Source organism: Phoenix dactylifera, chromosome 5 (genome assembly GCF_051530095.1).
Source record: "Phoenix dactylifera cultivar Ajwa chromosome 5, Ajwa_hap1_PhDact_Kaust_v1.1, whole genome shotgun sequence".
NCBI classification, from domain to species: domain Eukaryota; kingdom Viridiplantae; phylum Streptophyta; class Magnoliopsida; order Arecales; family Arecaceae; genus Phoenix; species Phoenix dactylifera.
The window spans coordinates 7,422,958-7,447,513 of record NC_143194.1 but is presented as its reverse complement, the minus strand read 5'-3'; the positions used below and the strand labels follow the sequence as shown (position 1 = coordinate 7,447,513).

General features: G+C 40.5%; 1 protein-coding gene across 1 annotated transcript; it reads left to right on the top strand.

The window, feature by feature from the left end:
* Positions 1-2,454: 2,454 nt before the first annotated feature.
* On the top strand, positions 2,455-23,485 carry LOC103706198 (transcription factor TGA2.2-like). Its single transcript, XM_008790237.6, has 11 exons — positions 2,455-2,953; positions 3,053-3,111; positions 3,207-3,289; positions 3,398-3,568; positions 3,673-3,750; positions 3,823-3,882; positions 7,891-7,968; positions 8,071-8,128; positions 21,306-21,577; positions 22,146-22,394; positions 22,745-23,485. The coding sequence occupies exons 1-11, from the start codon at positions 2,931-2,933 to the stop codon at positions 22,889-22,891; spliced, it is 1,278 nt and encodes a 425-aa protein (XP_008788459.5). The 5' UTR covers positions 2,455-2,930; the 3' UTR covers positions 22,892-23,485.
* Positions 23,486-24,556: the final 1,071 nt, after the last annotated feature.

The following is a 24,556-nucleotide window of genomic DNA, read 5'->3' as shown; positions in this document are numbered from 1 at the left end:
GCAGCCCTCAGCTCCACACCAGGCACAGAGATGTCGAATAGCTTTGGATGTACTAATAATTTTTTTAAAAACAATTCATTATAAAATGAAGGATTCTTCAATCTAATTTACTTTTATTTGTATGCTAATGATTGAAGTATAACCTTGATGATCAAATTGTCCCTTCGCTCTTTTTTCATTGCATCACTCCCTACATGACTGCTACTTCTCATGCTCTAATGTTATAGAAGAAGCTTCTCACAAGTGGCTCTTTGCACAACTGCCACTTGTCACATTATGGAGGCTCTACATTTCGCCGTTGATCATAGAACCATTCAACATGTAATCCTTGGCTAGTAGACGAATAGGGCACTCTACAATAGGAGAAATTATTGTCTGAATTTGGTCTACCAGTATCAGTTGTAGATCAAGCCAATGATTGACTGCCACTCATCCATTCTGCCACCTCAACCAATGCCCACTCCTTCTCCCTTTTCCTAAACCCCTATTGCCTGGATCTGGTCTACCAACATCAGTTGTAGATCAAGTTAATGATTGATCGCCACTCATCCATTCTGCTACCTCAACCAATGCCCACTTCTTTCTTTCCCTAAACCCCAACTTCAACCCCATCCCTAACCCCCAAACCCCCTTCCCCCTCCTCCTCCACTGCTACCTCTGCCCCCCCCCCCCCCCCCCAACCTAGCCACTGCCGCCACCTCCTCCTCTACCCTCATCTCTCTCCTTCCCCCGCTTCCGTATGATTAGACCCTCCCTCATATAGACTCACTCGCCAATAAGCTCTTCGACGTCTTCCTTATTGTGCCCATTAGCTCACCTCCTTCCATGGCTCCCGCCTCTCCTTTCTCTTTGCTGCTATCCACCACCACCCCACCACCGATACCAACACCCTACCACTATTGCCACCTCATCCTCCACTCTCCTCTCCCTCCTTCTTTTGTTCCCCACCTCCGGGCCCTCCTCCCTTAGATGGTCTCACTCGCTGCAAACAGGGATGGCTCAACCCTTAGGCGACTGAGGTGGTCGTCTAAGGCCCCGGTCTAAAAACTCTTAGCTATAAATGCACTGAGGCCACCAAAAAACTCTTAGCCATAAATGTATCAAGGCCCCAAGCCTAAAGACTTTTAGCTATAAATGCAATATTGAGACTCTCAAGCCTAAAGACTCTTAGCTATAAATACATCGAGGCCTCCAAATGATTTTAAATGTATTTATTATTATTATTAGTGAGTTCGCCATAGGTCTCCAAATCATTTGAGCCACTTTTGGCCGCAAAGCTTTTTGATGTCTCCCCGCATCATCCACACTAGGCCGCCTCCTCCCACAGCTCACGTCCTTTCATCTCCGTCGTTGCCATCCTCGTCCTCTTCACTGCCTTTCTAGCCTAGATCTTCGAGGCTATCCCCAAGCTCTAGGAAACTTGCAAGCTCGCCTCGAGATTGCCTGTGAGATGTATGCAATGGATGTGAGGTTAGGTTAGCATGGAGGGTGGAGGAAAGAAGGAAGAGTGGGAGTTAGTGAGGAGTGGGAGGAGGGAGAGGATGGTGGCAGCGGTGGGGAAGTAGTGGTGGGCGGCGGCGGCGAGCGTGTTTGGGACCTGGGGTGAGGGAACGGGAGCGGGCATTGGCTGAGGTGGGGAGTAGATGATGTTGCGATCAATTAATAACTTGGTCTATCGCCGATGTGATAGATGGGGTTTGGAGGATCCCCGTCTCGTTGTTGACTAGAAAATCTGCCCATCGACAATAATCCTATTACATTTACCAGTTGCCGAGCGCTGGAAGCTTTGGGCTGAGCACGTGTCAACACCAAGTCGTAGCACTTGGCGATGCTAAGGTTACGTTCAAACAAGGTCTTATGGAAAGGCCTCGTAGTAGCCCGATCATAATAAAAACTCAGATCACATCGCTGATGAGACGGACTCTGAAGATAGATTACGAGTAAATCACCCATCAAGGTGTACAGCAAGACCAGAGCCAACACAATGCGAGGATTATCGAGATTTTATGATTGGCTTTTGATTCAAATATCAAATCCACTAGCTAACAATCATTAACAGCCAAATACAAAACTTAAGCCGTTGTACGAAAGTAATGACAAAGAAACGATCACAGTGGACGTAAGCTGCACCCTTGATATTAAAAAACCAATAGATAAAAACTCCTGAACAACAGACAAAACGATCGCGCTTAAAGATTCCCTTACTCTGATACGGCTGACGTTCCCTGGTTTTGTTTCTCTCTCCCTCTCACGTTTCACACTGCACCAGGTGTACGTATACTGTGGGTCCCAGCAACTCTATCCAAATCTACACATGGCTAGGTAACAGTACTGCGCTATGTCGCAAGGAATACCATACGTCCGGCCTCGCAGCAACGCTGGTAACAAAAAAAAAGCTCACACAAGAGTCCGTACCGATACGCTGACAACTTCCCAAGCTCGAAAGGGATTTGTTTGCAGGTCCCCCCCGGTCTTTCGTCTGCTACGCCATTATTGCAGTTATCCCTCAGGCGATCTTAAGCCGAGGAGACCCGCAGCTCTATAAACGTTACGCTTGAATCGATTCGCTCATCCTTATCACATGCAACTCTCTCTCTCTCTCTCTCATCACCCATTCTCACTATCGTTACTCTCCTTTTAATACACTAATAAATGCTTAACAACGATATCGTAATATGATACGCACCCCGGAACTCATAAAACGGGCGATGGATGGATAGATTCGACTGACAGACGGTGGATGGATTGATTGATTGATAATCGCATTGATGGACGCATAGTCTGAGAGCTTAGAGAAAGGCATCTGGAGAAATTACCTCCCTTGGAGAAGAGAAGAGGAAGAACATGCTGAGCTCCTCCTCCTCTCTTTTCCTCCTCCTTGCTGTACGTCTATTCGTCTTCTCGTTGTCCTCCTGTTCTCCTCCATCGCTATGTACTCCTCTCACCTCTATCGGTACTGTCTCAAAATCACCTTCTTATGCTTCTCGTTTCTTGGCTAGCGTCGCTTATTATACCAAGTCTCCCTCCCTTTTCTTTTGTTGCATTGTTTCAGAGGAGACCAGCCTCAGGCCGGATTCAACCTCGGCGACGCTGTTCTCGACCTCACTCGAAGTACATCCTCATCCTTTTCTTTCTCCTTTTTACGCTGCTTCCACAATTACTAACCGTTCTTCTTTTTGTTTTTTTTGGTGTTTAAATGTGGGAAGGTCCCATTCTTAGCCCAAAGTCTTCGAGCAATCTCACCGCTGTCCCCTCCTCTCCATTACAGTTTGGGGCCTTAGCCCATGCAGTAAGGCCGCATTTTCTCAGGCTTTCATTTCCTTTGAGAAGCTTTGAGGGGTTTCATTATGTGGGTGATCTAGCTTTTGGTTGGTTGGGATTTTAATGGTGCTAACAGGGGATGGCAAGTTTGGACATGGCTGCTTCAGCGGTCGGGGCGGGGATGGACATGGGGAAGTTGGCCTTCCCCAGGGGGCAAATCGAGAACTGGGGTGATTCTGGCGTTGTCGTCACCAGCCTGAGGACAGACACCTCAACTGACGTTGATGCCGATGAAGGGAATCAGGCGGTGAGCTTCTGTGCTCTTGTTTGGACTTTGGACTCCTTCCTCCAAGGCATTTGACTTTGGGCTTGTTTAATTCTTTTTGGATTTGTTTGGTGGTCTTGTCTTAGATTGGAGCTAGTCAACAAGGGGCTGTTGTGTGTCTGGATTCGTCTGCTGCGTCAAGGGAGAAAACAGGGGAACATAAGGTGCTGTCTTTTTAATTTGTGTATTTTTGGGCATGGATAAGGAAGTAATGATTCCAATTAACTTCCATGTAGACACTCCGTAGGCTAGCTCAAAATCGCGAGGCTGCACGGAAAAGCCGCTTGAGGAAAAAGGTTAGTTTTCTTAGTTTTCTTTCTCTCATTGTAGTTGAAGTCTCGCAACAAAATGACTTCAGTAAGTTTTAAGGCATGTGTTAGTGGTTACAATGTAGAGCTTGATTAATTGTTTGTCATGTCATTGCTAGTTCGTGTTTAATTGCAGTAGTAAAGTGCGAACTATTATTGATGCATCTTTTGTCAGTATTTTGTTCTCAACTTTTTTTTTTATAGTATATAGAAGTGATAGTCCTTTGGGGTTGTGAAAATTAATAAAGAAACTTATTTTAACTATGGTGATAACTAGACTTGTTGAAGACGAAACATAAACAAAGGAGAGTAACAAGAAGAACGAATGTCTGATACAACCACCTTTGGTTTTTCAGAGTATGGCCCTTCCCCTCTGGGAGTGGAGATTCCTGTATGTGATGCTAGCTAGGGTTCATGTTGGTAATGAGTCATTATCTTCCGCCATCTTGACGTTAACAGAAATACAAAGGAACTTGATTGTTTATTCAATTAATACTAGTTTTAGCTTAGTCAATAGAAGAACCTAGACTATTTTGATGCAACTCAAATTTGCACCCTAATCTCATCTCAAACTTTAAGCATTTCTTACTGCATATTCTGTGAATATTTCAGTTTTATAAAAATTGATTTACATTTGTTGTATATGTTTTATGGAGCTCATCCTCGGGCCTAGTACTCATGAGTGAACCAAATTAACCTAGAACATTAAAAAAATGATTGATGAAGGAGAAAAGGTCACGCAGTTCTATTAGCTGCCATATGTTACCTTTATGTATTTATTAATTAGGCCTTTCATTTGGCTAAAGATCATCCTTCCTTTCATATGCACATTCTTCCCTGTTAAATACCAAATCTGACTCCAAAGGCAACTCCTTTGTACATTGGAAGACAGATTGAAAATAATCTTAAGCTTCACAAGGAACTTTAGGGCTTGTTGTGGAGGAAATTTCAGATTCTTAATTGTTGGCCTTGTAGTCTTTTTAGAAATTACATGGGGAGGAAAATCAGACATTGGCAATGGTAATAGAAATGGCTTCATGAAAGGGCATAGTGTAGCAGCGTCTTCCATATATGGCATGGAGGGTGAGAAAACTTCATGCCATGTAAAAATCCTGCATTGTTCTCTCACAACAAATGTTACATCCATCTTCATGGAGTATGAGGGTCTTGTAGAAGGATGGAGCCAAAGTTTTAATTCAATATTGGAAATAAAAAAAAGGTGACTCCAAAAAAGAAGTGAGGAAATATTAAGCAAAAATGTACAATTAGATTAAGAAAATAAACTAATAAATCAAGCAAATCAATACACGAAAAGTGTGATACAATGTAGGTGCTTGTTTACCCTCTTAAGAGTATTGTATGTATGAAGCTTATATAATTTGGCATAACTTGTTTACAAGATTAGATTTGAGCAATGATAATTGTCTGAACAATGGAGATAAGAGAAAATTCCAAGAGAAGGCTTTTGAAAGGAGACCAATTTTTAGGCGTCTAATTTTGTAGACCATGAGAATGCTTGAACAATTAAATATCCAGTGGCAATTCTTGAACATTCAATAACTTTGATCAATTAAGCAAGATAACTTTTCAGTAAAATTGTCTTTGCTATTATAATGGCTTTTGCGGGTTGCTACTACTGACTGGTGGTAAAAAATAATGGTCATTGTTTGCCTACTCCATCCTTTAGTTAGTTCATTTTCAAACAAAAATGTAGCTGTTAATAGGCACTATTAGCTTTTATATCAGCAGATAACAGATTACAACACTAAAATGTTAGCATATTTGACAAATTGTTGTTCACATATTGTAATGTTAGCTTTGGTTTTGGTTTAATACTCTACTTACATTAATGAAAATTGATATAAAAATGATTATTTCCTAAACAGTGAAAGCATTAGATTGCAATTTGCCATTATTACCATTAGATGATGGCTGCTATTCTAGAATGGCAGTTAACATCTGTTCTATAGATGCATGCATCTATGCATGAAGTAAAACATCTAACAATTCATTTTTGACTGATAGGCCATCCCACTAGAAATCAACGACATTAATTATGATTTATTTCATAAAAATTCCTATAAATAAAAAATCATGTTAACCCTAGAAAAATTCATAAACTCCATTTTTCCACCCTCATAATGCATATGAAGTAGACCATAAAAACCCGTACCTTTCTTTTCTCGGGTATCGTTGGTTTTGTAGGTTATGACGAACAACGTGGATGTTAAATTTAGAGTGGGAGCATCATTGATTTTGAATCATTAACTCTCTTGCCTAAGATTTAATTCTTATTGTGTATTCTAACCCTTTATATATGTACATGTTTGCATATGTGTATGCAAACATACATCTGTATGTGTAGTGACAACTAATATTTTAAATTTTTAATACATGGAGTAGGGGAGGAACATGAAATTAATACAAGAATTTCTAGAGAATACATGGAATACAAGCCGTGCAGCTATAAAATGGGAGAGTTACATTCTTAATTGGAATTAACAAACAAAATTTATTAAATAAATGGGTTTTTCTATCTAGACTTGTTCTGTAAAATGGAGGTACGGAAATATGGATCTAATAAGATTAAACCAGTGTCAGTGAAATAGAGCTGTGGCTATATCTTGTTATGCAATCGTTGAATGTGTAGATTAGTAAACAAACTTAAATTACAATGATATGATCCCCTTATGTAAAGAAGAATATTGGGTAGCGAGGAGGGTGAAAATTTCCCCATCATGATGAGATTTTCTAAGTTGATCAGCCATAAAATTAGGAGCATAGATTAAGAAACTAATAAGGTATAGGAATGCTGGGGTATGCAAGTGTAGATGATAAAAAATAGTGGATCATTCCAGATTGCTCATACACTTTGAAAAGCCCCATGAAGATGAGATTAGCATAGGTTGAAGGGTTTGGAAAGAGTCACAGAGACCAAAAATGACTTGGATTCAACTAGCTTTTGATGCATACCAATGACAGCACGAGGCTTAATTTTCTGAATTCATTTTGATTTGATAATGCTTATTTTTTTGTCTTTTCTATATCCTTTGCACCTGTTTTCCTTCCACTGTACAAGTATCATACAACCATAGTCTGCTGAACCGGCCCGTACCGGCCGGTTCAGCATGTACTGTACCGGTACCAACCCCTACCGGTACGGTACAGCCACATAAAACGGTTCGGGGCAAGAATTGAGGGGGAAAGAAGAAAGAAGAGAAAGAGGAAGAAAGCAGAGGAAAGAAGAGAAAGGAAGAAAGAGGAAGAAAGCAGAGAAAGAAGAGGAAGAAGAAGAGAAAGAGGAGAAGAAGACTGTTCGATGTACCTCGGGCCGACCCCCTCCCGAGCACCCTGATGCGCGCGCATCCCTCCCAATGGTTTCTTCCTTGCTCGTGGGAGAAGGGGGGAAAGAGAGGAGAAGAGAGGAGGAGAGAGGGGAAGAAAGGAGAGGAGAGAGTTCGAGAAGGAGGAAGTAGGGAAGGGAAAAAAAAGAAAAGAAAAGAAAAAAAATCTTTCCATGCGTAGGGCAGCGTGCCCATGCACGGGTGGAGAATCGCTCGTGCATGCGCGCGATTCCACGCACGGGAAAGCTCGCTCCCGCGTGGTTCCCCGTGCTCGCATTGTTTCCCTGCGCCCACTTGCGGTTCGTCACGCGGGGCAGTGAGCCCATGCGGCACCGCGCGCGAGCGCGAGTCCACGTGGGCATTTAATGCCACAGAGTGGCTAAAACGCGGACGTGCGCGTGCGTCGGCTTTTTTTTTTGGTGGTTCCGGTTCGGCATCAGTTCCAACCGGTACCGGAGCCCACCGGCACACCAGTTCGGTCGGCTTGGCGGACACTGCGTACAAATGTTCTTTCCTTTGTTTCTTTCTTAGTACTCTATACTTATTATATATCAATGACAATTTGCAATTAGATGTGTGGGTGTGCGCATGTGTGTTTGCATGCATGTGTATCTATGTATTCATATCATTGATAGGCTTCTACATCATATAGGCGTATGTTCAGCAGCTAGAGAATAGCCGTTTGAAGTTGATACAACTTGAGCAGGAGCTTCAACGAGCACGACAGCAGGCATGATGAGTGTTATTTCTTTTTCTTTGTTGCTTAGCACCAATTGGTCGAATTGCTTTTCTAAGAAACAAAGATGAAATCTATACACTTCCTACTATGCAGGGGATCTTTATTGCAGGTGGATTCTTGGGAGATCATAGTTATCCAGTTGGTGGAAATGGTATTTTCCCAGGCAAATAATTTTCTTTCGTAGTTGCTGAAATTATTAGGACTTGTTTGGATCTGTAACTGGTTTTGATCACAATAATTTCTATTTTATGAATGTGCTATACAACTTTTGCTGCTTAACAGTGCTTGATTCATTTTCGCAACAAAATAACCACAATCACTGTCTAGGTCCTAATTATATTGTATCTGACCTTTTTGGTGATCCTTGGCCTTGTGTTTATGTTAATATCTGCTTGGTCATATTTGATATTTCTCTAGTGAACATTTTGGTTGCAATGCAAAAAAAATGTTTAAGCACATTAACATAACTGCAAAGAAAGAGGATTAAGCAATGCTTAAGGACCTGCCAAAATAGGGATGGTATTGTTACCATACTGTTCCAACAGGAAAACAAGATTGGTATGGTGTGGGACACTGATCCTTGACTTGATCAAGACATCCTGCCCGGCCTGGCTGAAACCAATTGTTTAGGCTGATAGCAAGGTTAGTTCTGTTGATACCAAGCGCAGCCTGACCAGGTCACCTCATTGAAGCAAAAGGAGAAAGAGAGCATGCGGGGCCCATGCTCTCTTTTTCTTTTTTGCTTTGCTTTCGGGTCTCTCCATTTACTTTTTGCCACTAATTGGTTGGAAAAAAAAGGGTACTCATGTCAAATTTTTCTATTTGGCATGAAATTCAAATATGTTGTAAATTTTATTTTTATAGAATTATATTTTTAGATCAAAGTAGTTATTCAGAAGGAAAATTTGTAGCATATATGCACTATTATTATGCACGTGCTACTAAATTGTTTCATCATTTGGATGAATTTTGGGCATGTTCGGGAGCACCGGAACCTAGACCCAAAATTGGGATCAATTTAAAATTATCCCACAAAAAAGGTTTCAATTTAGGTAGGGAAAAATATATATAGTACCCACGGAGGGTGCCGTTTCACTTATATTTGTCGGTAATTCTTTTAAATATTGTTGAAACTGTCACGCCCCGAGCCCGAGGCGCGGCAGATGCCGCACGCCCGCACGGCAGGCCGCACGGGCGCGCAAGGCAGCAGATCATATCAAAGCAGATGCAGATATTTAAAGATGACATAATTATTTAAATTGTTCCAAAAGCGGTCTTACAAAATTGCAAAATAGCATATGCCAACATAATTCAAATGTCCAAACTAATCTAACTAAAATGCCCATAATCGAAGAAATCGTCGGAAATCTAACGCACTCCCCAATCCCGTGCGATCAAGCCTCTGGATCTGGAAAAAACAGAAAAAATAAAATAATGAGCTACACTAGCCCAGTAAGCAACAAAATATCCCAAAGTGGAGTTAGAGCATATCAGATCAAAATACAGGATGATGTCTGGAATAAATCACAAATATCGTTGTTTTGTTGTTTTCAAAATTTATTATCATTTTTTCAAAAACTCTGATACCAGAATCTCAACATGATAGGCTACGGCCACGTAACCCAGTGGCATGGGTTGCACAGAGTGCCAGAAACCACTATTGTTAGTCACCGGTGGCAACGGTGTCCAGAAACCACTATTCTAATCACCGGTGGCACGGTGTCGAAACCGGTTTCTTACAGATTACAAGTCGACAGGTCCAACGTATAATCCCCAATGGCGGGGCCAGAACAGAATAGAACAGATCATAGCCATACTGAGAATGCATATATATAAAAATAGATTTCATAAACTGTAAAGTCGTATTTTACGGATTTCAGAGCATATATCATGATTTTCAAATAAAATTTAACATGCCAGACCCATTTTACTAAATGCAAAACATATTTCAGAATTTAATCCAGTAATAATTATCTTACCAAATAATTTAGAAAATGCACTTTGAAGCATTAAGTTACTTATCTCTTCTCGCCTAATCCCTACTTTAGATAGGCGGATCAGGTTCACCTATTTACATTTAATTAATTTCTTGTTAATTTCAGAGCTAAGCAAAAATTTAGAAATAATACTATTGGACACGGCCCAATAGGGCCCAGAGTTGGCCCATAGTGGGCATGGCCCGTTAGGGCCCATATCGGGCATGGCTGAATGGGCCCGCATAGACCCAGTTAAATAGGGCCCCCAAGGTTGGCTTCTAATTGGTTCATTTATGCAATAAGATTTATTGCAGGGACTAATACTTAATTTACAGGGTACTATTTTATAAAGCTGGAGTGGGCTAAATAAAATATAGTTGGGGACCTTTATGTAATAAATCTTTTCTATGGGGATCAAATACAAATTACAGAAGACCCTTTTGTGAAATAACATAATGTCAAGGGCTTATCTGCAAAATTTCATTTATTGGCCAAATAGGTTCGGGTTTCGGGTTCCGGATTTCGGATCCGGGTTCGGGTTCCGGGCTCGGATCTGAATAGGGCTCAAGTTGGGTTTCGGATTTTCTCTTTTTTTTTTAACTGGGCCCAAGTTGGGCCCATGGTGGACCGGGCCCAATTCGGGCCCACGATGGACCGGGCCCAAGTCGAGCCCACAAAGGTACAGCCCAACTGGGCCCAACCGGACTGGACTGGGCCCAAGTTGGGCCTGCAATGTATAGGGCCCAACGGGCCCAGTTTGGCCCGTGATGGGCCTCTTCCTTCCCCAAACCCCCCCCCCACGGACAGGGGGAGTAGGAGAGATGGAGGAGAGGGAGAGGGCCGGCCTGGGTGGCCGGCCTGGGTGGCTCGGTCGATGGCTAGCCGGCCGCCATGGCGGCCGGCGACTGTTGTCGTGGCCGACGGGAAGGAGAAGCAACCGAGATCATCTCGGTTGCTTGGGTTGAAACAGAGGAGACCAAAACCCATGAAAGCAAGGAGGGAGGCTTACCGGCGGTGGCAGAGGTAGTGGGAGGAAGATCTCGGCTGCCGGTGCTCGATTCGGTGGTCAAGCGGCGGTGGCGGCGCTCGAAATCCAGAGGATGAATCTCGGAACAGGTGGCCGCGAGGGGGATCCGGACGGCGGCGCTCGGTCGGGAGGGCACGCCGGTCACCACGGAGAGGAGGAGAAAAGGAGGGAAGAGGAGGAGGAGGATGCGGAGGAGAGGAGGGCTTGGGGGTTTTATCACCCCTCGTGGCGACTCTCCGCCGCGTGAATCGCGGCGGCCGAGAGGATTCCGTGGCCGGGATTGGCCGCGGCACCCTTGCCTGGTTTGTCCCCGGAAGAACCGGAGAGGATCGCAATCACTTCCGGCCTTCCAAGAATGGGGACGGGGCTGAAGTCGGCTGGGGCTGCCGACTTCAGCCCCAATATCTCACAGAAACAATAATCGGCACCATATACCTTATCATTGTCTCAAAAACCACTTGAACATGGAAAAGAACAAAAAAATATGCATTAAGAATTTACTTTGACAAAACTTAAAAAATGAAAAGATACAAAAACAAAAAAAAACTTGGTACACGTTGAGACACAAGACCATCTCTAGAGTTGGGGTGGTACCAACTGTCCTGGCATCGTACCATCCTAATGAAATACTAGTACAGGTCTCAATATCAATATTTTAAACCTTGGGACCCAATAAATAGTTTGTTCCTACATCTTGCACTCTACAATACATTCATAATACATCAATATCAAACAACTTAAATTTAAGAAAATATTAGCCATATTATATCATAAAATGTAGACTATACCTTGCAATTCTTTTCTTCATTTGTATTCAATTATATGCATGCATTCTTCAAAAATCACTTGTGTAAGTATGAGCTCATAAGGTTTATGTCGTTTTTGATCTCTTATTGATTGTATTCAAGCAACTGAAGGGTATGTTAATATGCTGAGCAAGGCTTATTTTCAGGTTATTTAAGTTATTGTAGTAACTTTGGACTTCCGTAAGTATTGCAAGTTAATGTTTCGCATATAGATTTCAAATTACCAAAGAGGAAAAGGAAGATAATATTTGATTGTGGTTATGATCCAATTAACAGCATATATGAATAGATAGACTTATTTTAGATTATGCACTTGATATGCTACTTTGTATAAATTAATATTTGGAGAAAATCAAGAGAATTGTAAATGGAGGGTCATTTTGTTGTCATATCAAAATTAATTTTACTAAAATTACTAGGCTAGTCTAAAGTAGCGGATCATTGGCCAGCCCGCACACTATGTAATCATTAGGCAATCAAGTGTTGATGCAGGCATGTAGTTGGTTGCCATGCTTATGAATCATGATAGTGGCAGGCCCCTAGGTAATAGGGTCAAAACGCATAGGCAGGAAAACCTAGGAACATAGGTAGCAAACTTTGACGACACTATCACATAGTGTATTACAATAAGTAGTGTTGGCTGAAACAACTTGATTCGATTAGGGAGAAGAAAAAATTTTCTTAGCCCACTTAACTCAAATTTCTGAAAAGAAAATTTAAAAAAAATGAAAGAATTGGAAAAGTAGGGTTTACCTCCCTTTTTCTTTCATCGACGGTCCTAAGACGAAGGTACGTATCCTCTATTTATAATGGTGAGGTATGTCTTTGCGTAATTCGGATTGGATTTCTCTTCTAGAGTTCTAGTTCTAAAAGAACTCACTTTCCAAAAATAGACATGACTAGTAGAAATAAACTCAAAAAAGCTAAAATTTTAGAGGAGGTAGATCTCGAATTCTACATCAAAGCTGTCTTCTATTGCTCCATCCTTCTTTCATTGGAAGATACGTCTGCTTAAAGTCTTTCTCGAATTTTTTTTTTTTGATTTGATCAGCTCATTTTAGGGCTCAAATGATGGAATTTGAGCCTGAACGCTAGGTGTGCCACAACCTTTCAAGGGGTGCGATATCATAGATATCGAAAAAGTTTATTAAAAAAAAGATCATCTTAATCAGGTGTCGTATGATTAAGTTGTGGCCTTCGAAAATTTGGTTCGTGACTCAGCTTGTCGATGCGGTGGATCTCACTTCTGAACCCTGTCCAGCCCTACCCGTAGTGGCATGAAGTCTGGTGATCCTTCCGGTTCACATCTTCTATAACATGTCAGCATGAAGTGATTATTGGGGATAATGCTAAGACAAAGCTAGTCAGTCGTGTCCATTGGCTGAGCTGATAGTTGAGTTTGTTGTGGTGTTGAAGTTAGAAACTAAGAAATTCGAGTCTGTTTGGTTCTGGAGTCTTTCAGATATTGTTTTTGATATGGCAATACATAACCCTAATGACGTGGCTTAGCCAGATTAGTTTAGCTTACAACCGACATAGACCCTAGTCATACTCCAAATTTTCTGAGAAAGTCATATCAAGATCACGCTAACCAATCTGAGAGCTAGGCCGAGCAGATCTGAAGCAACCAACCTCCAAGGTTAACCAATCTGAGAGCTAGGCCGAGCAGATCTGAAGCAACCAACCTCCAAGGTTATGTATCGTCCGATATAAAATTCTGCTGCTCGAACGAACAACCATTCAGCTCAGCAACTATCCCAAACCGACCTAAGTCCTTTTATCCCAGACAGTGACATTAGTCCTCCCTTCAGGTAAGCTCTCCTTTGATCATGCAGAGAGTTAAAGATCATAATAATGAACCTGGATGGTTATAGCATGTGCCAAGACAGTTATAGCACGATCCTGGATGGTTACAACTTACAACATATCTTAAGGTAGTTATGATGCAATCTTGGATGGTTATTGGACATCCCTTACTTGTTATTGTACGATTCCGGTCCGTTACAACACAACCCTTTGGAGATTCCGACCTCTTGGCTATATATTGGATTGAAATCCCTGCATGAAAGGTTCAATACCAATAACACCACTATACTGAGGTTTTCATTCGTCTCTCTCCTCATAGTCAAAACATCCCTTTTGACTTAAGCATCGGAGGGCCCGGTCGAAGCCAACCCCGGTGAGTTTTGACCTGTTGCTGTTTTGTAGATCGATAGAGGTGATCGACAACAGTTCGGTGATCAGCAACAACAGATTAGAACTGTCTATTGGAAACAAGGCGAAATAAGTCATGAAGCTCAAAAGAAATAACCATCTAGCGTCTACTCAACCGGAGTCTAATGGCTCCCTACGCGGTCCTTATAGATCTTAGCCTCCTTAGTTTGACTCCGCGAGCTGTTAACATTGAGCAATTTAGCCTGCTTGTCCAGCAAGTAGAGGCCCTCACCACAATATTGCCGAACTTATAGTATTTGCAGATTGCAAATTCTCCAGCTAGCCAGCCGAACCACCAAGATTGCTCGGTGCAGGGCAGTAGCCACGCTCCTCCCGAGCGAAATCAAGGGTGCAATCGTTCTAGCTCTTTCTTCCAGATAGGCTATAGTCTAGTCGACTCTTTCCCACATGACTTGGACAGGGTCTCCAAGTGGGAAGTCCATCTCGACCGCAAGATTGAGGAAACAAACAAGATCGAGGTATTTAGGGGAAAGCATGCGAGGGTAAGCAACGATCTGGAGATGATGAATGAGCCTCTCTTTACCAAAGAGATCATGGAGGAGCCCATGCTGAAGAAATTCAAGATACCTCAGTTCGAGCATTATGATGGCACCTTAGATCCAATAGACTATCTTGAGAGTTATAGAGCTCTCATGCTATTGCAAGAAGCAGCTGACGACGTGATGGGCCAAGCTTTTCCAACGACCCTCTAGAAAGCTGATCGGCTCTAGTACTCAAGTCTTCGATCTAGCTCAATTGGATTCTTTGACCAGCTGAGCCACCACTTTGTTGGTTACTTCATCAGCAATAAAAGATGCAAGAAGACCTCGGCTAGTCGGTTCTCTATCAAGCAAAGGGAAGATAAATCCTTTTGCGACTATATTAGCCGATTCAATGTTGAGATGTAGATTAGTGAGCTAGATCAATCTATTGTGGTGGGAATAGTGATGAATGAGAAGAAAGGCTCATGCTTCAATTTCTCGTTGGAGAAAAAGTAGCAAAGACTTGGCCGAACTCCCATCCCAAGTAGACAAGTATATCTATGTCGAGGAAGCTATAGCTGCTCAGAAGTAGGTCGCACGAGAAAAAAAAGGGCAAAAAGTGTAAGAGCCATGAAGAAAAAGATGAGTCGAGAAGAAAACAAAGTCGAGAAGAAAGGAGCACCCCACAGTCGAGAAGTCCATCTCGAAGATTCAAGAGGTGTACTCCTCTTAACATTCTGAGAGCTCAAATCTTAATGGAGATCTGAGATTGGGGCTACCTGCGCTGGCCTCGAAGGATGAAAGCTCCTATCATGACAGGAGACACGAGCAAATACTATCAGTTTCGTAAAGATCATGAGCATAATACTGAGTGCCAACAATTGAAACATGATTTTGAGGTTCTCATCAGACAAGGCTACCTCGATTGATATATTGATGACTAGCAAAACACTAGTTAGGGCAGGCGAACACTAGAGGTAAAGTGATGATCAACCGATTGCCAAGATAATTGCTGCAATTTTAGAGGATTTACGATTGAAGGATCCATGCCCCCAACCTAGGTAGCCTACAAATGAGCAGCCTAAGCTAGAGAGTCAGCCTCTTAAAGATTAAAGCCATTGAGCAGGGAGAATGTGAAAGCTTTGCATTAAGCTAGGAGAATATATGCTGAATAATCGAGCTCGAGAAGCCTGAAGGGGTCCTCGTACATGAAGCCTTGATACCGTCAGGGTACACAAATAGCAAGAATCATTGAACTTGATTTTGTACTTGTTACTACTGATGATCAATGAAATTGTGTTTTAGTTTTTTGTAAAAACTAGCCCAATGAGTCCAAGTGCGATAGGTTGGATTTGCTTGCTCGATGATCTACCTGCTTTTGTGTATTTGCCGGATCTACCTATTTGATCTTTTCCTCCGCAATGATCATGTGATAAAGAAAGCTCATCTAAGGGTACCTCTCACTATCCATGGTTCGAAGCATGCTTTATAAAGGCTTGATAGCCTTTACATTCCTCTTGGTGCGCTACTAAAACTTCTAGCTTGTGAAGAAACCCTCCATGCAGCTCTCCTTGGTGTCGGTCCTTGCATATCTACTTTTCTGCCACTCAATATTGACTAAAACTTCTAGCTTGTGAAGAAACCCTCCATGCGGCTCTCCGTGGTGTCGGTCCTTGCATATCTACTTTTCTTTCTCTCAAGAAGGTCGTCAAGTGCAATATAGTTAGTGGCAAACCATGTAACATTTAGCCTCAATCTCTCCCCCACTTAACTTTCTCATCGGAGCTAGGATCTATGTGTGATTTTAGGTAAACCTAGTGATGATCTGGGCAATCTTGATGGCCTACTTGACCTTGCAAATCTTCTCGATGCCCAACAGCATGAGGTCGATGCAATGTGTAGCACATGGTGTCTAGAAAATGTATAGCCACCTCAATATCAACAACTTATCGATAGCCTTATACTGTAGCCTATTATCAGCGACCATCTGCATGATGTTCTACTCTCTTGATCTATCATATCCTCCATCAGTTTAAGAATATACTATGCATCGTGTAGCTCTCTGAACTCCGTGTTGCACCATTTGCACCTTGAGTGGTGTTAACTTGAGAGCATGCCACTCTGTTCCTACTCGATGTCATGCTTCAGCTCCTTTCCAGATGGATTCATTCCTTATGGTGAAACCAAGATATGCCAAACATTTTTATATTAATTGGCATTTAAGTAATTAATTATTTAAAAATTAGTTAAATTATGTTTGGATTAAAAACTCACCAATTTAGTCTAGTAAAATCTTCTATATTAATCAGTTGCAATACTGATTTTTTATTATTTTTTACTTAATTAAATAATTTTAATTATTTTTATAGTAATTTAATATTTAACTAAAAATATCATGAAATTTAATTTTAATTCAAAAAAATGTGGAACCACAACAAGGATGCTGCATTTATTATTATTTCAGCTTATATTCATTTAATTATTTTTTGAAAAATAATTAAATTTTAGTTTGTGGAAAAAAATATTTCTACTTCAGAAAATACTTCTGAATCACCTATGCATTGTATGATTTTTTTTTATATTTTTGTATTATTTTTATTTTTTTATTTTTATTTAAAAATAATTATTAAAAATAAATAATTTAAAAATTATTTTGACCTTACATTCATGTAGCATCCCACAATAGATGCTACGTATATTTTTTTCAGCCTGTGGGCATGCGTGGAAAGCCAGTTATTTTACAATTTTATTCAAATTTGGCTCTATATCACTATTCACATGATCCTGCCCAAATATGAATAAAATTGTACGAAAATTTTATGGTGAGTGGCATTCATACTCCTAAACATGCTTCTGATTTTATAATCATTTTTTGAATTTTATTTTATTTTTTTAATTTTAAATTCCAAAATTTATTTTTTTAATTTAAATAGTTACCTATTGAATAAAAATATAAAATTTTGGTGTCATAAAGATCTTTCCTAGATCTAGAACATATCATGAAATGACACTAAAATATACAAATTTAACATGACCTTTTCCTATTTTTTCAATTTACAACCAATTTTTGTCCTTTGAATTAAAAAAATCAGAAATGAAGAGAGGAGAGTGGCATTACCTGATTTCAGCCAAAAACCAGGGTAAAATTCATGAAAATGGCTAGAATTGGCCGATTTTTGATTTTTTTAAAAGGGGTTCAAAGAGGGTTGGAAGGTGCTGAGAACTCATGGGGGAGCTTAGTGCCCCCAATTATTGGAGTCAGGCAGGCGGTATGCATGCCTGAACTGGTGTGAACCATCCTATTCGCATTGGTACCACATCGAATTGCTCGGTTCAGTGCGGTTTGGTTTTATTTCCAAGTCGAGGGGAATTGTCCCGATTATCCTCCAGTACTATATAGCATGGGCCAAACTGCTTGGTTCGGGACGGTTCGGTTGACTTTCATCTAAATCCTTTCTCCATATCTATTCCTACCTCATCATACTTTTCTCTTCTTCAGCCTATCCTCCAACATTGAGTGCTCAAACAACGAAGGATCACTAGTCTCAATAGATCTCAATGGGTTTTGGGAGTAAGATCTACCAAATCTAGGACTTGATCATGGATCTTATATTCTACAGGGCATAACTTTCTTATCCAATACCCATTTTTGGCAGTATCAAGCATCACCATGCAGCTCTTGAGTCTTGAAGAGTACTATGATGGTTTGATGACCTTAAAGGGTTTGTCGTGCATAGTGAACGAGTATTATAATGATGTTTAGGCCTTGAAACAGGCCGATCAAAGTGAAAGTTTTCTTTTTGGGTAAGATTTTGACTAGGCATAGCTCACAATCTAGGAAGAATTAGGTGAAATGACTAAAGACAAAGTGAATATAGGAGTTAAGATCTAGTTCTAGGGAGATTTTGGCTTTTTTATTATCATTTCCACTAGGCATGACTATTTACAGAAAGTTTTGATCTTTTCTAACTAGAAGAGGAATCTGTCCTGGGCATGGAATGCCGTACCGGTCCGGTCCTAGACCGGTACCGGAACGACAAAAAAATTGGTATTTTCCGGTTTTTTGTCCGAACCGGTCGGTACCAGCCTCGTACCGGTGCTAACCGGCCGGTTCGCACCGGTACGATTTTTTTTTAAGAACCACAGCACCGCGCGCTATAGTTTTTGAAACCACCGCGTACTGGCCGGTACGGTACCGGTACCGACCGGTACCGTACCGGTCCGGCCGGCCACCGGTACGCCGACCGGTACCGGTACGGCGGACCTTGGTTCTGGGTTTTGCAGGTAGACCTTATTGGTATAAATAAGGGCATTGCAACTCAGATCTTTCTTCAAGGTACCACAATTAGCTATTTGAGCTCAAGCTTGAGCCGGAGCTAAATATGGTACCTTGGCTTGGCTTGTCTTGGCTTTTCAAGGTACCATATTTAGTTTCAAATCTTTATTATTAACCACAGCTTGAGCCTGAGCTGAGCTCAAGCAGCTACCTAATGAACATACCATAGCCAAGCATGAGCTGCTTTGATACTTGGCTTGGCTTGGCACACTTGCACCCCTGAATAAGACTACTATTTCATTGATTTTGCTGTTAAAATTTCAAACTCTTGCAAAATTCACGAATCTTGAAACACAAGTATAATGTCTGTTGCCAAGTGTAAATGCTTAACTTTCATTTTGAAAACTAACAAGACAAATTTTATAATTTTTGATGTTGGAAGGTATTTATTGCTCTGTCAAATTTAAGGAACTTAACTTAAATATTCCTCCATTGACAACCATAAACTGCCTAGAACACATGATCAACACTTCTTTACTCAATGTCAAACTTAGATTTGATGGAACTATAGGTGCGCTAGCTCCCCATCCCTCCCTCCCTCCCCACCCCCTCCTCTCGCACACACTCTCTATACCCCTGTCCCCCTCTCCTTGAGACAGATTCACTGGAGATACTATAGTGAAATGAATTACAGTCTCAAAGAACCAGAATTAGATTTGAGAAGTGGTTTTCAGCATTTTATAAGGAGTAGAAGTTTTTAAGGATAATCTGGGAAATAAAATTTTCCTGGTTTGCTGTCCCAAATTTATAATATAGACTATTTGTTGAGAAACTTCTGAAAAATAGGGTATAGATTCATATTTCTTGGATTCTTGGCACAGGGGAAAAGATGGATGGATGGATTATCCAATATTAGGGAAGCAAAACTGAGAATTTAGAGACTATAGTTTGGTTTACAGCATGTTAAGTGTTTCATATATCTGTTTCTAGAAACCATTTACAACTTGAAAAAAAGGTGATAAAGAAAGCACAACTAAAAGGAAATGACTTACAGAAAAGATGATGGTCAACCTGGTTTTAGATCTATTTATTTGCAAATCCAATTACAGAGATTAAAAACAGGGGACACGGTAAGGGAAGAAGAGGGAAGATAGAAAAAAAAGAATAATTTGGAATCAAAATTGTCAAACTGTCTGTTACAAGCATTTAACCATAGCTCTTATTGTGTAAGTGGTTGGTGCAACTAAATAAGCTGTTTCAAGTCCACTTTAATCTCTAAGTAGATGAAGGGAAATAAGAAAAAGGCACTATTGAATTCATTAGTTTCTGTACTAATTTTCCAAATTTTATTCTGAGGAAGGTCAGGTACAAACATGACCCTTTGTCCTACATCGTAATCATAAACCTGTATCAATTGTTTTCTTTCTTGCTGGAATCGTCCTTCAATTCAGTCCCTTTCTATTGGCTTGGCATCTTCGAGAAGCTCCAAGAATGTCCTTTGTTTGGGATGGCTTATGTATGCTATTAGTTTTAGTCTGACCAGAAATTTTAGATATATGTTGTGATTAACTGGACATCAGGGTCATGTAATCACCCTGGCTGAAACATAGTTGCTTCTCAAATCTTTACATTTGATTAACTGGGTAGTCTTGAAAGATACTCCTCAATGATCATTATTTCGACTAACTTTCCATGTCCGGTAATGGTTAGCATGGAAATAATCATGCACTCATCTTCTGTCCTTTTCATGTTGCATTTACTTTCCGCTGAAAGAGTTACATAATTTCACTTTACCATTTCTATCAGAATACATAATTCTGAGGTACTCAAAGATTATGTACTTGTTCATAGACAAAGTTGCAAAAGCAGGAGGTGGGTAGTCTAGAGTTTATTCGTCTTGTCCTTTCTTAGTAATTGCTGCTCTTCCTTTTGATGTAGTGTTGACATTATCGGGATCCTTTGTGGACTCATCTCTAACTATAAGAGCTGCAGCTTCTCTTTGATAGAAACTATGTCTGTCTGCCATTTTTCCAATCTAGCCAAAGATATTGTTTCTTTTTTCCTGTTCTTTTGCTTTGTATGCTTGTTTTGTCTTCTCTAGTTCAGATGTAATGATATCCTCATCATAATTGACTAGTAAGATATAGGGTGTGGGTTCTGCAAGTACTTTGTAGAAACTCCGAACATATGCACTTCTGCTGTTCTCTAGATAGTTCACATATAATGGTCTCACCTTCACAACTGACAAGTTTCATGGATTGGTGCTTTCTTACATCTACATGTAGCATTAACAGATAAAATCAAATCTCTTCCATCATTTCTACAATATCACATTGCAGCGTTTCAATCTTTTGTTATAAACATCATCACAATTACAGTATGCATGAGCTTGTTGATGATGTTTACAATCACGTAAAAGCAAAATTTCATTCCTGATGCTTATGAGGCTTTTCATTGCCTTGCCATCTCTTACCCCTACCTGCATTTGCTTGCTACACATATATAAAACTATCTCGCATAAGTAACTTAGACTGGAAATTACTTTAGGGGCCATGGCATTTGATATGGAGTATGCCCGGTGGCTTGATGAACATCAACGTCAGATTAATGAACTGAGGTCAGCATTAAATGCTCATGTGGGTGATGATGAGCTGCGGCTTCATGTTGATGCTGTGATGACACATTATGATGAAGTTTTTAGGCTCAAAAGCATCGGTACAAAGTCTGATGTCTTCCACATGCTTTCAGGCATGTGGACAACCCCTACAGAGAGGTGTTTCATGTGGTTGGGGGGATTCAGATCATCTGAACTTTTAAAGGTAATTATTAGAATTTCTTTTAGGCTTTTAGCATATATTACCATTGCAAATATAGCTTATTGCATATATATCGTCTGAAAATCACTATTTGCATATATATATATATATATATATATATATATATATATATATATATATATATATATATCATCAAATTTTGGCTAATAAAATTAATAAAAAACCATTTTGAGCATCATTCGGCACTATTACCCTTTTACTTTAAGGCCTTTAAAATTTAACATTCAATTTGTGTTGAAAAGAGCAATATTTTATATAAATTTTTCAACAGTATCAATGCAAAAGGATAAGAGACTCATTTTCTACTTTAAATGGTTATTTATTAATATATTAAAAAAAATCTAGTAGAGAGATTTATACAAAAGCAAGATGATTTAGGGTTGTGTATGCAAATAGTAATTTTTGGAGGGTAAATATGCAGTCAGCTATATTAGTAAGCATATATGCAAAATAACCATTTCTTGGGTATTCTTAAACAGAAACTAGAATTACGAATCCTAGAAGTCGATGTTCTTTGAACGTCAAGTTGATTATTCTGAAAAATTTGCAGATACTAGCAAACCATCTTGAACCTTTGACAGATCAGCAGTTGATGGGTTTATGTAACCTTCAGCTGTCATCCCAACAGGCTGAGGATGCCTTGTCTCAGGGAATGGAAGCCTTGCAGCAATCTCTTTCAGATACCCTTGCTTCAGCTTCTCTTGGGCCATCTGCTGGTTCTGATAATGTTGCTAATTACATGGGCCAGATGGCGATTGCTATGAGCAAGCTAGGGACGCTAGAGAGCTTCCTTCGGCAGGTATGAGGCATACTTGACAATCAAAATGTCTTTTCTTACATCCTATTTTTTTTTTGCTCTCTAAATGTAGAGAAGGGTCATAAACTTTCAAAAAGTTAGTTCTAGATATTTTTGTAGATGTTCTAAATTTCTTGTTTTCTCCTGACATTTGTGAATGATGTCCTTTAAGTTATAAAAGATATTATCAAGGCAATATTTTTCAAAATTCTGATAATATTCATTTTGAACTTGCTAAGAATCGTTACATGTGTATATGTATGTATATATAAATCTTTAGCATTTCTTCAAGTGATTTCTTGCATGTCTTCGGACGTAACCCTATTTGTATGACAATATGCTTCTTTTCCTAGGCTGATCTTTTGCGGCAGCAGACCTTGCATCAAATGCATCGCATATTAACGACCCGTCAAGCAGCCCGTGCACTGCTGGCCATCAGTGACTACTTCTCTCGCCTCCGGGCACTTAGCTCTTTATGGCTGGCTCGCCCTAGGGATTAGTACTAATTATAATTGTAAAGGGGATAGATAATATATGATTAAGATGTAGGCGATGGAACAATGGAGTAATTTTGATGGTGTGAGTAAACTGAGGAAGGGCCTCTTTGGAAGAAGGATGAATGTGCTTCATTGTTCTATTCTTCGATTTCATGCCACATGATAACTATAATTAATGATTTATATAGATGCATTTGAGTTATAATGCTTATAATGCTTGATTATCTTTGTTAAAAGTGTTGTATGGATGTGCAAGGACGGTGCTAGTTTAACTAATGTCTTCTTAGCCATCAGAAACAGACAATAGTGCCATTTAAAACTATAGAAACTACTCCCACAAGCAAATGTAATAACTGCTTTATCAGCATAGAATGTATTCTTTAACGTTGTCATCAGTCATAAATTCGTCAATGGAGTACATGATGAGGTTGGATGTAGCAGTCTTTAGACACACTGAACAACACTAATTCACATGATAGATTCGGAAAAATACATGCATACATGAAGAAATCGAGATCACAATCTGACTTATCATCAAAATCCTCCTTAGATGCATCAAATCTAAGCTAAAAAATATATCAAAAATAAATAGTACCTCAAAAAATAAGTTGGAGATGGTGACTAAACTGGCGGAGCTGGTGATGGAGGAGAAGTTGTTGGAGAAGGAGAGACGATGGACTGATAATTCAGACAACGGAGTTGGTGGTAGAGCAGGGGCCAATGATTAAGGCGGCAAAGTTAGGAGTGGAGAAAGAGAATCCCTCACACCAAGGGTTCTGATGGCAGAGTAGGGAAGTGGCCAAGGCGATGGAGATGGTTCGAGTGGAGGCGTTGGAGAAAAAGGAGATGGGGGAGGTGAAGATGGTGGTGGAGGAGGAGCCCTCACACCTAAGTTCCAGTGGTGGAGTAGGGGGATGGTAGAGGTGGTGGAGATGGTTCGGATGAAGGAAGAGGAGAAGGAGATAGAGGATGTGAAGCCGACGGGGGACAAGGAGGAGCCCTCTTACCTAGGGTTCTCATGGCGATGTAAGGGGGTGGCGGAGGTGGTGGAGATGACTTGGGCGAAGGAGAAGGAGATAGGAGAGGTGAAGCATACAAGGGAGAAAGAGGAGCCCTCATTTTGGTTTCAGGTGGCAGAGCAAAGTATGGGGGAGTTGATGCCTTCGGATAAGGAGAGTGGGATCCATTAAGGCCGACAAAGAGGAGTGCACGTGGCAAAGAAGAGAAGAGTTCCGTGAGGGTGATCCACGGGTGGCAAAGGTGAGGTGGGGAGGAGAAGAGCGAGCAAAGGGTACAAGCTTCAAGGATTCGATGAGGGAGAGCAAAGTGCACATAGCAAAGGAGAGTGATCTAGAAAGATCACTAGACTTGATGTTGACTACTTTGATAACTATGATTAGGGCTGGATAGGGTCCAAAAGTAAGATCCACTACATCGGAACCCAAGTCACAAGCCAAATTTTCGGACGGCTATAACTTGGTCATACAATTCTCGATTGAAATTATCTTCATTTTTGAAATTAGCTAACTTTTTGATATCTATGACATGGCACTACATACTTCCATATGGAGCAATCAGAACCAAATTCTATCGTTTGGACTTTGAAATGGATCGATCAAACTGAAAGTTTTCTGTTTGGAAAAGACTTTCACCAAACGTATCTCCCAA

Bases quoted from the DNA above. Each gene is read 5' to 3' on its own strand.
- LOC103706198 (XM_008790237.6), top strand. From the start codon at position 2,931: ATGTACTCCTCTCACCTCTATCG. The intron at 2,954-3,052 runs GTACTGTCTCAA...GCATTGTTTCAG, and splicing joins TACTCCTCTCACCTCTATCG to AGGAGACCAGCCTCAGGCCG. The intron at 8,129-21,305 runs GTATTTTCCCAG...AAATTACTTTAG, and splicing joins TTATCCAGTTGGTGGAAATG to GGGCCATGGCATTTGATATG.